At 38.2% G+C, this 15,072-nt stretch overlaps 3 protein-coding genes and 4 long non-coding RNA genes across 7 annotated transcripts; 4 read left to right on the forward strand and 3 right to left on the reverse strand.

Annotated features, from left to right (window-relative positions):
* The first annotated feature begins 696 nt into the window (after positions 1 to 696).
* On the forward strand, positions 697 to 1,248 carry LOC141909924 (uncharacterized). The gene is made up of 3 exons (XR_012619798.1): positions 697 to 853; positions 933 to 998; positions 1,140 to 1,248. It is a non-coding gene; the product is annotated as an uncharacterized LOC141909924 (long non-coding RNA).
* LOC141909923 (uncharacterized) lies at positions 1,061 to 1,698 on the reverse strand. The gene is made up of 3 exons (XR_012619797.1): positions 1,572 to 1,698; positions 1,286 to 1,371; positions 1,061 to 1,200 (listed from the first exon to the last, which is right to left on the reverse strand). It is a non-coding gene; the product is annotated as an uncharacterized LOC141909923 (long non-coding RNA).
* LOC141909921 (uncharacterized) lies at positions 1,270 to 2,892 on the forward strand. Its single transcript, XM_074800603.1, has 6 exons — positions 1,270 to 1,512; positions 1,593 to 1,792; positions 1,897 to 1,959; positions 2,047 to 2,105; positions 2,201 to 2,267; positions 2,352 to 2,892. The coding sequence occupies exons 1-6, from the start codon at positions 1,377 to 1,379 to the stop codon at positions 2,580 to 2,582; spliced, it is 756 nt and encodes a 251-aa protein (XP_074656704.1). The 5' UTR covers positions 1,270 to 1,376; the 3' UTR covers positions 2,583 to 2,892.
* On the reverse strand, positions 1,781 to 2,975 carry LOC141909922 (uncharacterized). The gene is made up of 3 exons (XR_012619796.1): positions 2,836 to 2,975; positions 2,150 to 2,292; positions 1,781 to 1,921 (listed from the first exon to the last, which is right to left on the reverse strand). It is a non-coding gene; the product is annotated as an uncharacterized LOC141909922 (long non-coding RNA).
* Positions 2,976 to 7,110: 4,135 nt separating this feature from the next.
* On the forward strand, positions 7,111 to 8,133 carry LOC141909992 (FMRFamide receptor-like). The gene has a single exon (XM_074800682.1). It carries the CDS (start codon positions 7,111 to 7,113, stop codon positions 8,131 to 8,133), a length of 1,023 nt encoding a protein of 340 aa, XP_074656783.1.
* A 3,730-nt stretch (positions 8,134 to 11,863) lies between these two features.
* Positions 11,864 to 14,020, forward strand: LOC141909860 (uncharacterized). The gene is made up of 8 exons (XM_074800517.1): positions 11,864 to 11,981; positions 12,061 to 12,126; positions 12,433 to 12,640; positions 12,721 to 12,920; positions 13,025 to 13,087; positions 13,175 to 13,233; positions 13,329 to 13,395; positions 13,480 to 14,020. Exons 1-8 carry the CDS (start codon positions 11,880 to 11,882, stop codon positions 13,708 to 13,710), a joined length of 996 nt encoding a protein of 331 aa, XP_074656618.1. The 5' UTR covers positions 11,864 to 11,879; the 3' UTR covers positions 13,711 to 14,020.
* LOC141909861 (uncharacterized) lies at positions 12,189 to 14,101 on the reverse strand. The gene is made up of 5 exons (XR_012619791.1): positions 13,964 to 14,101; positions 13,278 to 13,420; positions 12,700 to 13,049; positions 12,414 to 12,499; positions 12,189 to 12,328 (listed from the first exon to the last, which is right to left on the reverse strand). It is a non-coding gene; the product is annotated as an uncharacterized LOC141909861 (long non-coding RNA).
* Positions 14,102 to 15,072: the final 971 nt, after the last annotated feature.

Genomic DNA, 15,072 nt, shown 5'->3' on the forward strand with positions numbered 1-15,072 from the left:
AATTTTACAATTCTCTGCTGATACCTTAATGAATAGGCCTACTTGGTTTTTTCAGAAAAGGAAGCAAGTACGTTCAGTCACGGATTAGCGGAAACCGGGAGACGATTACTGTTATGGCGTGTGGTAATGCCTCAGGGCAAATGCTGGCACCACACGTCATATTCAAAGGAAAACTGTCGCTTCGCTGCAATCGGTGGATTCGATAAATGCTCCGGCTGGAACAACTCTGTCAGTTTCAGAAACAGGGTGGACTAAACAGGTATTTATTAAAACAACAAAAATATTAAACAATTATTTGAAATCCACCATATTCTAACCATTAAATGTATTTTATCTTTGAATTTTATAGGGTATTGCCACACTTTGGTTTCGAGAAAGCTTCCTTCCGGCAATCGGACAAACATGTCCACAAATATTAATTTCAGATGGCCATAATAGTCACAACTTTCTAGAACTAGTCGAATTAGCCAGACAGAACGAAATCACTCTAGTTGAGTTGCCAGAGCATACATCACACTGGCTGCAACCCCTAGATAGGTAACACCACAATCCTTTTCTTAACTCTTTGTAGTATATTGTAGCAATAATATTAATGGTTTATTTTTACATAAACAGAACGTGTTTCAAGACTTTAAAATCTAGCTGGAACCGCTTATGTCAAGAATTCTCCAATGATTACCCGGGGAGAGTGATAAACAAAAGCTGCTTCTTCGAAATATTTCGCAAGGCTTGGCAGAGCATTTCACCAGATATGCTTATCAATGGTTTCAGGTCTTGCGGAATATTTCCTTTCAACCCATATGCCATACCAAACGAGGCGTACTTACCGTCTACAACAACTGTTCGCGATATAGTGAGTTATACATTCATATATGTATTGTATCGGCTAAAATGTCCTCATATATAAGTGACTAGCATTTATTTATATTCAGATATCAGATCCTGCTTCATTATTGCCAATACAATCATTTGAATTGAATCAAAATCCACCAAGCGAGGTAACATATTACAATTATGCAATAGAATTTGAAAAATTTACGTTTTTCTTGATGAATTTTGTTCCATAGTTACACTAATAACAGTTGACGATAGCGTTATGATTGCTTTAACAAACTTTTAGAATTACTTCTGTGTTTCAGCATTTTTCTGTCCTTGGAGAGCTGCTACATGCAAGATATCCTTTTAAAAACCTGAATAAACCTGAATAAATTTGCAAGAAACTGAAATGAATTCAATTCAAAATATTTTATTCTAACTTTTGAAAATTAGTGAAAGATACTTATACTGTTTGATATTTTTTTCAGGCTCTACCGGTGAACAATTCTCGTTCTTATAGTACTGCGCTACAGACGTTGGAGTCGGTTATCTCACCTGAAATGAAAATACAATTTGAACGTCAATACAATGAGGGATATGATGTCGCGGGAGATTCCCTGTATGAGGCATGGAAATCCCTGAAATCAAACGAAATTAACATTCATTCCAACATTTTCAACAATTCATCATCGCCAGGTGAGACTCAAATGAAATGGGTCTGTTTGATTCAACTAATTGTTAGAACGTGAAATTACCTTTCTAATCTCATTTTCAAGCTGACTCGGACAAGGATGTTTTAAAATATCCGATTGTGGAAAGTCGTCGCTCGAAAAATCGCACAGAAGATTCGAAACGATATTTCATCCTCACAGCAGATGATGCTTATGCGAAAGCTCTCGAGAAAAATCGGAAAAAAGAAGAGAAAGAAAACAAGAAATTAGAACGACAAGAGAGAAATAAGAAATGTGCAACAAGTGTAAGTTTCAGGGACAACCTCCGGTCGAGTTGTGAGTTCATTCATTTCCCGGTACATCGTGATGATTCTTGACCTGCTAGGTACTTAGTCTATAAATATTTCAGGCGTCCTCAAGACCAGTGGAGTCTCCTGTCGAGGAAAAAAAAAACGAAAATCGTGTAGTTGAGGTAGGCCTATGAAAATTAAACATTTAATGAAATAAGTTTTTTGGAATTTAAAATTGAGAAGGGCTACAATGTGTATCTGAATTTCAGGATCCTGTGAGTGTGCCTGAAACAAGTGGCGTGAACTTGATTCACGAGATCAATATAAGGTAAATTACTACATGCTTAGCTTAAAAACATGTAATAGGCCTACCTGGTTAATAGTGATGAATAATCTATCATTACTGGGTAATTATCATTGTAGTGAAGGTTCATATGTAGCCCTATACCAAGAGGGCCAGAAAGGCAGAAAGCACCTTTACTTCGGAGTGGTATGTTTCATCGGCTAAATTTTAACTGAAAAAAAGGAGAAATAGAATTCATGTACGGATAGTTATATATTCAACTATTTGCAGATTCTGGAAATATCGAATGACGGAGAAACAATGTCGGTGCAATTTTTGGAACAATATTGCAATAAAAATCTGTTCGTTTGGCCGGACGTGGAGCTCATAGAAGATCATCCGGTTGAAAATATTGTAAACAGCTTGGAACCACCTGAAGTAGTGAACACAAGGATTCAGATGGTTTTCCGGGCTGCCGAATTTGTGAAAAGTTGCGATTTATTTGCTTGCATATGTACATAAATGTTTTACTGTACTGTTGATAATATATACACGTATTTGTTGTTAAGAAAAAATTATTTAAATCATTAAAGTTATTTCTGTTATTGGCTACGATTATGTATTATCTCTTTATTCTACAGTCGTAAGATGTTTTATAATATTTATTAGCCTACCGGCACCAGTAGGCCTATTTAGTTGTGCAATAAAAATGTGCTGTTGTTAGTGTTTTGCCTTTAATAGACCTACATACATTCTCAGTTTTCCATTTTATTACCTTCTTATCTAACGGTCCTCCTTTCAGGTGTGATGAATTTTAGGATCAATTTCCCAAGCCAAACATTCTTCGTGTTTGCATGATTAAGCAGTCATCTCCCGTCACTTACAGTCTAGGCCACCGTTTGATTTCCAACGTGACAACCATGTAGTTTGTATGACAGTTAAGATACAGTTTTGGTATCTAAAGCTTAGGTGTGAAAGATAACGGTACATCATCTATCTAATAATCCATCAAAATCCACGTGGAAACACCGTAATCTGGCAATCTTCCAAATCATTTCCGGGTTTGACTTCTGGGCACATCTATTCGTCGCATTGGGGACGGTGGGTAGCGTAAAGCCGAGGGAATATCAAAAAATGAAAACCGGCTCGTGATTTTTCTGAAACGCGCATGGAAATTCGAATTTTTTATGTTATAAGCCATCTAATAGGCAATATATATCAAATATTAAACAAAATGCGATCTATGTTTTGTCTTAATTACCTAGACGAAAAACTCCCTCCAACGGCCATTTGTGCGGTTGTGATGCTACCATCCCTAACAAATTGGTATAACCCATATCCCCCATAAACAACATGGTATCGCCCGTTTTCAATAGCATACAAGCTGCGTTTAAATCGGCGTACAGAGCATTTCCGAACTTACGTGTTAGGTTTCCGAATTTACGTGACCGCGGCTTCCGAAATTACGTCGGCATAAAAAACTTTAAAAATCAGTGCGTTTATCTATTCAAACCCCCCAAAAAAATGATTTTGACAATAATTTGGGCAAAAAACAAAAATACATCTCGGAGCTTAATTGCCGATTACTGCTAATAATTGACGGAATCCACCGATCAAAATCGCATTTCTGTAAATGTATTCCGAACTTACGTGGATTAATAATCATATAAAATTCGAATTGTGGGATTTCTTTAATTAGCGTTAAGATATTCGGGTCTTTTCCAAGATTTCGATATGAAATTTTTTACAAAAGTAAACCACCGAGTACACCGAGTTGTTTTGGGGTATAAGCATCAAATCTATACAGGGTTTACTGCTGATGTACTGCTGATACAACGGGCCTTTTCTACGATTTTGATATGAAATTCGACCATGCATGCGATACGTCTTTATCAAAATCTACGCGCGGTATAAGCTAAATCTAACTCATACAGAATCTTCAGGGCCATATACAGCCAGAAGACCCTGATATTTCAACCAATCAATGATGAATCAATTAAGTACACCTTAGGGTATCAATTACAATTGGAAACAGCATCTTCAGGGCCAAAGGTAGCCAGACAATCTGGATCTTTCATTGGAAATCAGTTCAGTAAAAATCCCCCAAAATTGAGAGGGCGCCACGAGCTGGTCATAGAGCCAGCGGGCTACGAGTTCACAGCGAAGTGAGCGTCACGAGCGTTGCTAGAGAGGGCGCCACGAGCTGGTCATAGAGCCAGCGGGCTACGAGTTCACAGCGAAGTGGCGTCACGAGCGCTGCTAGAGAGGGCGCCACGAGCTGGTCATAGATCCTGCGGCCTACGAGTTCACAGCGAAGTGGCGTCACGTCTCTTGCGCTGAGAATAACGGTCTTCACAGATGACAGAGAAGTTTTCAAACTGATTTTGATATGAGTCAAATAACCTGTATTTCGCTTGTATAAAACTGACAGTCAATTACAACCTGTTCAGACGTTTTACTATACTGAACATATCACACCATTTACAATGGTACAACGAACATTTTCATTCAATTTAGCTTCAATTTCATATTCTACACAAATAATAAACTTTCACAAATTTTAGAAAATTGAGTTAGATCTCTGAGGAATGTGATGCGAACGATAAATCTTACAAATGAATTGCCGCTATAATAAAGACTTGAATGATATCTTTTATATGAACGCTGAATTAATTTTCCAATACGCGAGAGAGTACTGTCAGTTCCAGAACATTCATACTCTGAGACAGTCATAGTAAACTCTCAGACAGTCAGTACACTCTCAGACAGTCAGTACACTCTTACGAATCATGAATTCAACTCAGATGCAAATTGGCAGAGTTTATAACAGTTATATCGTTCTCATGTCTGTGGTTAACAAGTCTGGAATCTACCGCACTGTGACATTGGCCTTTCTACCCGTCGTGTTCATGTTAGGAGCCTTCGGAAATTCGGCTACTTTTCTGATAATGATAAGTCGCAGATTCCGCAGTTTATCTTACGCTAACTATCTGATCATTCTGTCTGCTAGTGATTTTGTCTACTGCATCAGTTTAACGCTGATGCCCGTTTTACAGTTTGTTCTCTTGCGCGATAAAGACGGTCCGATATTCTTCATGAATTCGCTGATAGTTTGCAAAATCTACGAGTTTGTAATGACTCTTGCCGGTGGCAATAGCGCGTGGTTTATAGTAGCGATATCTCTAGAACGCGTGGCGGTTGTGCTCTTCCCGATCAAATCTCGTTTGATATGTACACCGAGAGTGGCTAGATTTGTTATATTGATAATTACCGTAGTAAATTCGTTGTTTCTATATCTCACACCTACTTTGTCGATACAGTTTACTGACCAGTCTTTTGGATGTTTCTACAAGTTGATTGATCAGATTACAGCTTTTGCCATAATTGTCATCCACCTTGTGGTTTTACCATTAACTCTGATCATTGCATCAAATTCTGTCATAATAATTCAGTTATTCAGAGGTTCAAAATTGGTGTCGTCCGATCAGAAAACCGCGAAATCAAAACGTACGACAATAATGCTCGTAACGGTTTCACTCGCATTTGCAATATTTACACTTCCAACCACTATAACAGTATTTTTACCAATCTCTCAGGAGAAGAAAGATTTTTATTATGATATTTTCACTCAATTCTATGTTTGTAACTTTGTGATAAATTTTTACATATATCTTTTACTGGGACGGGAAATTGGTGAATATTTCTGTATGAAAATCCGCTGTAGAAATGCAGTGAAATAATCATTGATGACTTTATCCGACATGAACTCAAGAAATTATAGAATAGAAAATTGCAGTCAAGGCCATTTAAAATTGATACCGTGTTTTCGCTGTACACTGGTTTCTCAAAAGCGACGCAGGAGCCTGGGGCCGGTTCCATAGTGAAGACCTAAGACCAAAAGTGGTCTCAAGTCTTAAGACTGGGCTTAAGTTGTTAAATTAGCTATATAACTAAGTTGGTCTTAGACTGATCTTAAGTTGTTAGATTAGCTATAGAACTAAGTTGGTCTTAGAACGGTCTTAAATTTAAGCCCTGACTATGGAACTGGCTTCAGGTGTTTTTTTATTTAGTTAAGATAAACCTTGAAATAGAATATTTCGAGAAAGATATGGAGGAAGAGCATGAAGTCAAATTTCTATCTTTATTGAGGTAGAAAGTGCAGTGAGGATGACAAGAGGGATCGAAATCCCCGTGTGCAGTCGGTCTAATTAACTAGGCTTCAGAGAAAGTCCTCGACAAGAACATTAAAACTGAAATACAGTGTTTATGAAATGTATATTAATACGATAACATCAGTAGCTGGGAGTGAGAATATGATAATTATAAAACATATCACTGATTAATGTAGAAATATCGTTATAACATTCAACACTTTTCATATGACATTAAGAATTTCGAGTTATGTTGGAAGTAAGAATTAAATGAAGGTCGATCAAATAGGTCAAGTATCGGGGACTATCTTCCACGATTATAGAACATGTCAAAATATTCACATGGCGCTAACCATCACAGACTCGAACCTGGGACCTAGCTCTCCAGCCACTAAGCCATAGACTAGTGAAACTCGGTGTTGCAAGGGGTTGTCTAGTCAGTGGTGCCCAGTGCGTTGTCTGGTGACGAGTCAAGTGTAGTGTCTCACAACCAACATCCTTTAATCTCAAGTTTCATATCGTGTTTACTAGCGGAAAATTCTCTACCGAGATCTCGCTGAATCAGTAGCACGTCAAACATTCTAAAACTCGTAGTGAATTCGGCGCCCAGAATGTTAACAAAATCTTTACAATCATAGACCTGATACATAGACTATGCATGTCCTATGAATATGTATATGCTTCCACTATCCGTAGGCATACAGTTCTGGAAATTACAGCCTTTGATGCTGTAAACCGTGTGGCCACCGCGGGTCGACACAATAACGACAACGCAGAAGATGATTATTGTACTTCAGAACTCAAGCGAATATCGGGATTGAGGAAGGCAGTGTCTGATCAGAGCGAATCGAGTAAACGGTCTCTCTTGCGGTTTTCCGTATCGAATTTTCGATAGCGCAATGTCGGTGAATGAAACGTCAGACCCGGGGCAGGTTTGCTGTGTTCCCTGTAACGCTTCGATCGTATTAAACTACAGGGCGATAATGACTTATGCGCGGGGCTCGTTTTATTCGATCGGTATCATCTCGAACTGTCTCGCGTTTGTTGTACTCCATCTGATGACACTCGGAGGTAGCAGTATTCTATATTTGAAGATGCTGGCTGTAGCTGATTGCGTGAACTGTCTGACCGGGCTGTTCGGGCGCGAGATGTTGTTTGTTTCGACCTCGTTAGAATATCTTCACTATAACCACATTTATCAACAATATAAACGCCATGTTTATCTTTACGTGGACGCCATCTTCCAGATGACGACGACCACAAGTTCGTGGCTACTGTTCGCATTAAGCTTAGACCGCTATGTAGCTATCAGATTCCCGCTGTCTGCTAGGAATATATGCACGATTCGTAACGCAGTTCGTGTTTCGGTTGCTATTTGGATTCTAACATTTATTTTCGATTTTCCGACGATTTGGGATCTAGAAACGTACTTTAGGATGCCCGGTCAGCCTTGTAAATATGTTGTACAAAGGAAACTCCTGCTTAAGAATAAACAATACGCTTTGTATTACGATTTTGTATTTGGCAAAATTGTGCTGAAGTTTATTCCGGGTTTGATTGTTTTAGGTTGTAACGTACACATGATGATGTTGGTTCGGTTGGCGGCTCGTCTGAGACACAAACTTCAACAAATCGACGTCAAAGATGAAGCTTCGACGAATAGTAAACAAGGACGACAAATAACTCTGACGATATTAGCTTTAAATATAGTATTTATGGTTGAATATGGAATGTCTTTAATAAACACATTTATACCGGCGATTTTACCCGATGGATACACATATCGTCCGTATCATTCGGGGCAGTTGTTACACGCTATCAATGCTATGATAAATCTATTCGTTTATTTAGGAATTCGAAAAGGTTTTGGAGAAACTTTAGTTTGGTTTTTGAGTTGTCGTCGGTTTGGAAAGCGAGTGTAGTATAAGATGAGCAAGATGTAATGTGGGGGTTACAATGGTGGGAACAGGGACACCCCCTGGTGCGCATCTGTCACCACCGGGATCTTTGAATTTCGCTTGAGTGAGTGAAAATACCACAAAACGCCCAAGAAGAAAACAACTCTCAGCACACAGAGTTCCTGTCTTCGGTAGTACTTTATTCAGCGAACTGATCTCAACGATCTAGATGGTTACAGCTGTCTCCATCAACCGTCCAAAACAACTAGTATATATAGTTCGCTTCTTAATTATCTTATCGATAAAGACATTACCTAAACGGTAAAAATTGTCGTTAGCCCAACCTGAGTTGGATGAAAAACCATTCAATCTAAAGTGACGTGACGATGAACGTGACATTTTCTCATTGATTTCTGTCTATATACGTGACATTTCTCATTAAATTCTGACGTAAAGTTTGAAGCAGTTGTTGATCCCAAAATCCGACATTTTCACATTAATTCATGTCACAAAGTTTGAGCTATCTTTTGAAGCAGCAGTTCTCTATTTATGAATCGAACTGCTGTTGAAAATCAATAACATAAATCAATCCATAACCCAAATCAATAGTACTGCTGTCAGACCTCTGTTTGCAGTGAGACAACTCTGATGAATCAGTTTCAGATTCGAACCCTTTTTTTATGCACTCATTTCTAGTACGTATTCCTCAGAATCAGTGTCGGACCGGGCTCGAACCTGGGACACCCCTATACTCCCCCACACTCTTAATCGGTATGAATTGAAACTGGAATTTCGCGATCTGACGATTCAAACTAATTACATTTTTGTCGTAGAAAAAAACACCGACAGAATATGTTTCAAAAAGTGTCCAAGTATTTCAGAAACCCGGACATAACGTTTTCAGCGACAAACGCGTGATTTTTGTCCAAACGTTTAGGTTAAAGTCTGTGCTGTTCTCTATGCGGGCTTTTAATTGACGAGGTTGAACGATAAACAGCAGGACCCAGTTCCACAGTTGTGAGTTAGAGTTAACTCAGAGTTAAAGTTAGTTCATTTTCAATGTTTTAACCCAGGGTCAAATCTTAACTCACAACTGTGGAACTGGACCCAGATCGACACAGATCTTATATTTCACATTTCTAACTCTTAGACATTGTCGAATCTGCTAGAATATTTTACTTTGAAATATATATTTTCACCTCTACAATAGGTCCTTGTTGGGGAATTATTCTTAATCTACTTAGGCCTACATTCATTTTACAACAATAGAATGTCATAAATCTGTTTTATAATTTGTGTGAGAATTGATTTCTCATTTGATGCGGTCAATAGAACCGTACGGATGAATAATATCGCCGGAGACTTTAACGATTTCTAAAACGTGGAAAATAAATTTCCGATAATGCGAGAGGACGCGGCCGGTCTCCATTCATTATAAGACGGTCAGTACACTAACACGCGATTCTAGTATAGATCATGAATTTAACTCAGATGATGATTGGTCGAACTTAGGGTAACTCACTGTAATTTCGCAAGACCACATAAGTTCGGAAGTTTTCTTCTACAGCCTCTCCGCGGTCGCGGAGAGGGAATACCTATTTGGACTAGCTTAAATTTGAAAAAGGGGGAGTAGGTTGGTATTTCCTGGGAATTCCACGGGAATGCGCGCCATTTTGATGACGTAGTACGCATTTCTTTCTGGCACACGAAATCAGCGCGGCAAATCGCTAAAGTCGGTCACGTAAGTACACTATTGATTCGACCCGCTTTTACGGCATTTCGTGGCAGCCGATACGTAAACACTGCCGCGAAGTTCTAGGAAGCCGATAGTTTGTTTATAAACATTCATTTACTATCGGAATACGCTCATTGTTACATAAACGGCGATTTTCAAAAACTCAAACGCCTACACATAATTTCGGAAATCCCATACCCAGCTTTCACGGCTCCTCCACGTAATTTCGGAAGTTCCGAAATAATGTATAATTGTTATTGCGTATGTTTACACAGCTGTTTTTCCTAGAAATGAACGATTCTATTTCTAATTCAAAACAACAAACAACTTTTTTAGATTAAAATTGAATTTATTTAAGCTTAGGCCTATAATTAGTTGGACCTTGTGGCTAATGACTGTAGCAGCCTAATAAAATTAAAACAAATTGAAAAACTACCACAAATTGAAGGTCTTAGACCCTGCTGTTTTATCGGCCCGAGGACAGTGCCCTTTCCCTGTAAGCATTGATTAATTTAAAATTTGGTTTTATTTCCAGGATGCCAAAGGTTTATTGCAAATGGTCAGAAGACCAAATGACCAACGCGATTGAATCAGTGAAATCAGGCTCTTCGATATTGAGAGCAGCCAGTGAGTTTTCTGTACCAAAATCAACTCTGCATGATAGAGTTAGTGGAAAAATCTGTCATGCAACAGCAAAATTAGGCAGGCCGACCCATCTCAGCATGGTGGATGAGACACAACTTGCAGACTTTGCAAAGAACCGAGCTGATTTGGGGTATGGGTTTTCGAAAAGTAATTTTATGAGGTATGCTGGTGATTTGGCACTCAAACGCGGCAAACCATTCCAGGAGGTATGTCTATTGACTTGTGATCTGTTAATTCTCAGCTTGGTATGTAGGCCTATAAGTTAAAAAAATCTATATATATATATACCGGTATTTATATCTGTAGGTTGTTCCTAGTGACCAGTTTTGGGCTGGCTTTAAAGCCAGACACCCAAGTGTATCGTTGCGAAAGCCAGAGGGCACTGCTGCTGTTAGGCACCAGTGCATGAACGTGAAAAAAGTAGGCAGCTATTTCAAGGCCATCCAGAGTGCATTGGCTGGTATTCAGCCAATGTACATCTGGAACCTTGACGAAACCGGGGTTCAGTTGACCCACGTACCAGGGAAAATCGTAGCAAGGTAGGGCAAATTGATGATTTTTGATGTAACGAACTGGCCAATTACACTGATCTTATTACAACTATATTCTTATTGTTAATATATCATCTAGAAACAGTTAAATTTTACAATTCTCTGCTGATACCTTAATGAATAGGCCTACTTGGTTTTTTCAGAAAAGGAAGCAAGTACGTTCAGTCACGGATTAGCGGAAACCGGGAGACGATTACTGTTATGGCGTGTGGTAATGCCTCAGGGCAAATGCTGGCACCACACGTCATATTCAAAGGAAAACTGTCGCTTCGCTGCAATCGGTGGATTCGATAAATGCTCCGGCTGGAACAACTCTGTCAGTTTCAGAAACAGGGTGGACTAAACAGGTATTTATTAAAACAACAAAAATATTAAACAATTATTTGAAATCCACCATATTCTAACCATTAAATGTATTTTATCTTTGAATTTTATAGGGTATTGCCACACTTTGGTTTCGAGAAAGCTTCCTTCCGGCAATCGGACAAACATGTCCACAAATATTAATTTCAGATGGCCATAATAGTCACAACTTTCTAGAACTAGTCGAATTAGCCAGACAGAACGAAATCACTCTAGTTGAGTTGCCAGAGCATACATCACACTGGCTGCAACCCCTAGATAGGTAACACCACAATCCTTTTCTTAACTCTTTGTAGTATATTGTAGCAATAATATTAATGGTTTATTTTTACATAAACAGAACGTGTTTCAAGACTTTAAAATCTAGCTGGAACCGCTTATGTCAAGAATTCTCCAATGATTACCCGGGGAGAGTGATAAACAAAAGCTGCTTCTTCGAAATATTTCGCAAGGCTTGGCAGAGCATTTCACCAGATATGCTTATCAATGGTTTCAGGTCTTGCGGAATATTTCCTTTCAACCCATATGCCATACCAAACGAGGCGTACTTACCGTCTACAACAACTGTTCGCGATATAGTGAGTTATACATTCATATATGTATTGTATCGGCTAAAATGTCCTCATATATAAGTGACTAGCATTTATTTATATTCAGATATCAGATCCTGCTTCATTATTGCCAATACAATCATTTGAATTGAATCAAAATCCACCAAGCGAGGTAACATATTACAATTATGCAATAGAATTTGAAAAATTTACGTTTTTCTTGATGAATTTTGTTCCATAGTTACACTAATAACAGTTGACGATAGCGTTATGATTGCTTTAACAAACTTTTAGAATTACTTCTGTGTTTCAGCATTTTTCTGTCCTTGGAGAGCTGCTACATGCAAGATATCCTTTTAAAAACCTGAATAAACCTGAATAAATTTGCAAGAAACTGAAATGAATTCAATTCAAAATATTTTATTCTAACTTTTGAAAATTAGTGAAAGATACTTATACTGTTTGATATTTTTTTCAGGCTCTACCGGTGAACAATTCTCGTTCTTATAGTACTGCGCTACAGACGTTGGAGTCGGTTATCTCACCTGAAATGAAAATACAATTTGAACGTCGATACAATGAGGGATATGATGTCGCGGGAGATTCCCTGTATGAGGCATGGAAATCCCTGAAATCAAACGAAATTAACATTCATTCCAACATTTTCAACAATTCATCATCGCCAGGTGAGACTCAAATGAAATGGGTCTGTTTGATTCAACTAATTGTTAGAACGTGAAATTACCTTTCTAATCTCATTTTCAAGCTGACTCGGACAAGGATGTTTTAAAATATCCGATTGTGGAAAGTCGTCGCTCGAAAAATCGCACAGAAGATTCGAAACGATATTTCATCCTCACAGCAGATGATGCCTATGCGAAAGCTCTCGAGAAAAATCGGAAAAAAGAAGAGAAAGAAAACAAGAAATTAGAACGACAAGAGAGAAATAAGAAATGTGCAACAAGTGTAAGTTTCAGGGACAACCTCCGGTCGAGTTGTGAGTTCATTCATTTCCCGGTACATCGTGATGATTCTTGACCTGCTAGGTACTTAGTCTATAAATATTTCAGGCGTCCTCAAGACCAGTGGAGTCTCCTGTCGAGGAAAAAAAAAACGAAAATCGTGTAGTTGAGGTAGGCCTATGAAAATTAAACATTTAATGAAATAAGTTTTTTGGAATTTAAAATTGAGAAGGGCTACAATGTGTATCTGAATTTCAGGATCCTGTGAGTGTGCCTGAAACAAGTGGCGTGAACTTGATTCACGAGATCAATATAAGGTAAATTACTACATGCTTAGCTTAAAAACATGTAATAGGCCTACCTGGTTAATAGTGATGAATAATCTATCATTACTGGGTTATTATCATTGTAGTGAAGGTTCATATGTAGCCCTATACCAAGAGGGCCAGAAAGGCAGAAAGCACCTTTACTTCGGAGTGGTATGTTTCATCGGCTAAATTTTAACTGAAAAAAAGGAGAAGTAGAATTCATGTACGGATAGTTATATATTCAACTATTTGCAGATTCTGGAAATATCGAATGACGGAGAAACAATGTCGGTGCAATTTTTGGAACAATATTGCAATAAAAATCTGTTCGTTTGGCCGGACGTGGAGCTCATAGAAGATCATCCGGTTGAAAATATTGTAAACAGCTTGGAACCACCTGAAGTAGTGAACACAAGGATTCAGATGGTTTTCCGGGCTGCCGAATTTGTGAAAAGTTGCGATTTATTTGCTTGCATATGTACATAAATGTTTTACTGTACTGTTGATAATATATACACGTATTTGTTGTTAAGAAAAAATTATTTAAATCATTAAAGTTATTTCTGTTATTGGCTACGATTATGTATTATCTCTTTATTCTACAGTCGTAAGATGTTTTATAATATTTATTAGCCTACCGGCACCAGTAGGCCTATTTAGTTGTGCAATAAAAATGTGCTGTTGTTAGTGTTTTGCCTTTAATAGACCTACATACATTCTCAGTTTTCCATTTTATTACCTTCTTATCTAACGGTCCTCCTTTCAGGTGTGATGAATTTTAGGATCAATTTCCCAAGCCAAACATTCTTCGTGTTTGCATGATTAAGCAGTCATCTCCCGTCACTTACAGTCTAGGCCACCGTTTGATTTCCAACGTGACAACCATGTAGTTTGTATGACAGTTAAGATACAGTTTTGGTATCTAAAGCTTAGGTGTGAAAGATAACGGTACATCATCTATCTAATAATCCATCAAAATCCACGTGGAAACACCGTAATCTGGCAATCTTCCAAATCATTTCCGGGTTTGACTTCTGGGCACATCTATTCGTCGCATTGGGGACGGTGGGTAGCGTAAAGCCGAGGGAATATCAAAAAATGAAAACCGGCTCGTGATTTTTCTGAAACGCGCATGGAAATTCGAATTTTTTATGTTATAAGCCATCTAATAGGCAATATATATCAAATATTAAACAAAATGCGATCTATGTTTTGTCTTAATTACCTAGACGAAAAACTCCCTCCAACGGCCATTTGTGCGGTTGTGATGCTACCATCCCTAACAAATTGGTATAACCCATATCCCCCATAAACAACATGGTATCGCCCGTTTTCAATAGCATACAAGCTGCGTTTAAATCGGCGTACAGAGCATTTCCGAACTTACGTGTTAGGTTTCCGAATTTACGTGACCGCGGCTTCCGAAATTACGTCGGCATAAAAAACTTTAAAAATCAGTGCGTTTATCTATTCAAACCCCCCCAAAAAATGATTTTGACAATAATTTGGGCAAAAAACAAAAATACATCTCGGAGCTTAATTGCCGATTACTGCTAATAATTGACGGAATCCACCGATCAAAATCGCATTTCTATAAATGTATTCCGAACTTACGTGGATTAATAATCATATAAAATTCGAATTGTGGGATTTCTTTAATTAGCGTTAAGATATTCGGGTCTTTTCCAAGATTTCGATATGAAATTTTTTACAAAAGTAAACCACCGAGTACACTGAGTTGTTTTGGGGTATAAGCATCAAATCTATACAGGGTTTACTGCTGATGTACTGCTGATACAACGGGCCTTTTCTACGATTTTGATATGAAATTCGACCATGCATGCGATA

The sequence above is a fragment of the Tubulanus polymorphus genome, chromosome 8 (assembly GCF_964204645.1).
Source record: "Tubulanus polymorphus chromosome 8, tnTubPoly1.2, whole genome shotgun sequence".
Lineage (NCBI taxonomy): Eukaryota > Metazoa > Nemertea > Palaeonemertea > Tubulaniformes > Tubulanidae > Tubulanus > Tubulanus polymorphus.

Excerpts from the sequence above, each read along its gene's own strand:
- LOC141909992 (XM_074800682.1), top strand. The coding sequence starts at position 7,111 with ATGTCGGTGAATGAAACGTCAGACCCGGGGCAGGTTTGCTGTGTTCCC.
- LOC141909921 (XM_074800603.1), top strand. The coding sequence starts at position 1,377 with ATGAAAATACAATTTGAACGTCAATACAATGAGGGATATGATGTCGCG. Across the intron at positions 1,793-1,896 it reads ATAAGAAATGTGCAACAAGT|GCGTCCTCAAGACCAGTGGA; the intron begins GTAAGTTTCAGG and ends TAAATATTTCAG. Across the intron at positions 1,960-2,046 it reads ACGAAAATCGTGTAGTTGAG|GATCCTGTGAGTGTGCCTGA; the intron begins GTAGGCCTATGA and ends TCTGAATTTCAG.
- LOC141909860 (XM_074800517.1), top strand. The coding sequence starts at position 11,880 with ATGCTTATCAATGGTTTCAGGTCTTGCGGAATATTTCCTTTCAACCCA. Across the intron at positions 12,641-12,720 it reads CAACAATTCATCATCGCCAG|CTGACTCGGACAAGGATGTT; the intron begins GTGAGACTCAAA and ends CTCATTTTCAAG. Across the intron at positions 13,088-13,174 it reads ACGAAAATCGTGTAGTTGAG|GATCCTGTGAGTGTGCCTGA; the intron begins GTAGGCCTATGA and ends TCTGAATTTCAG.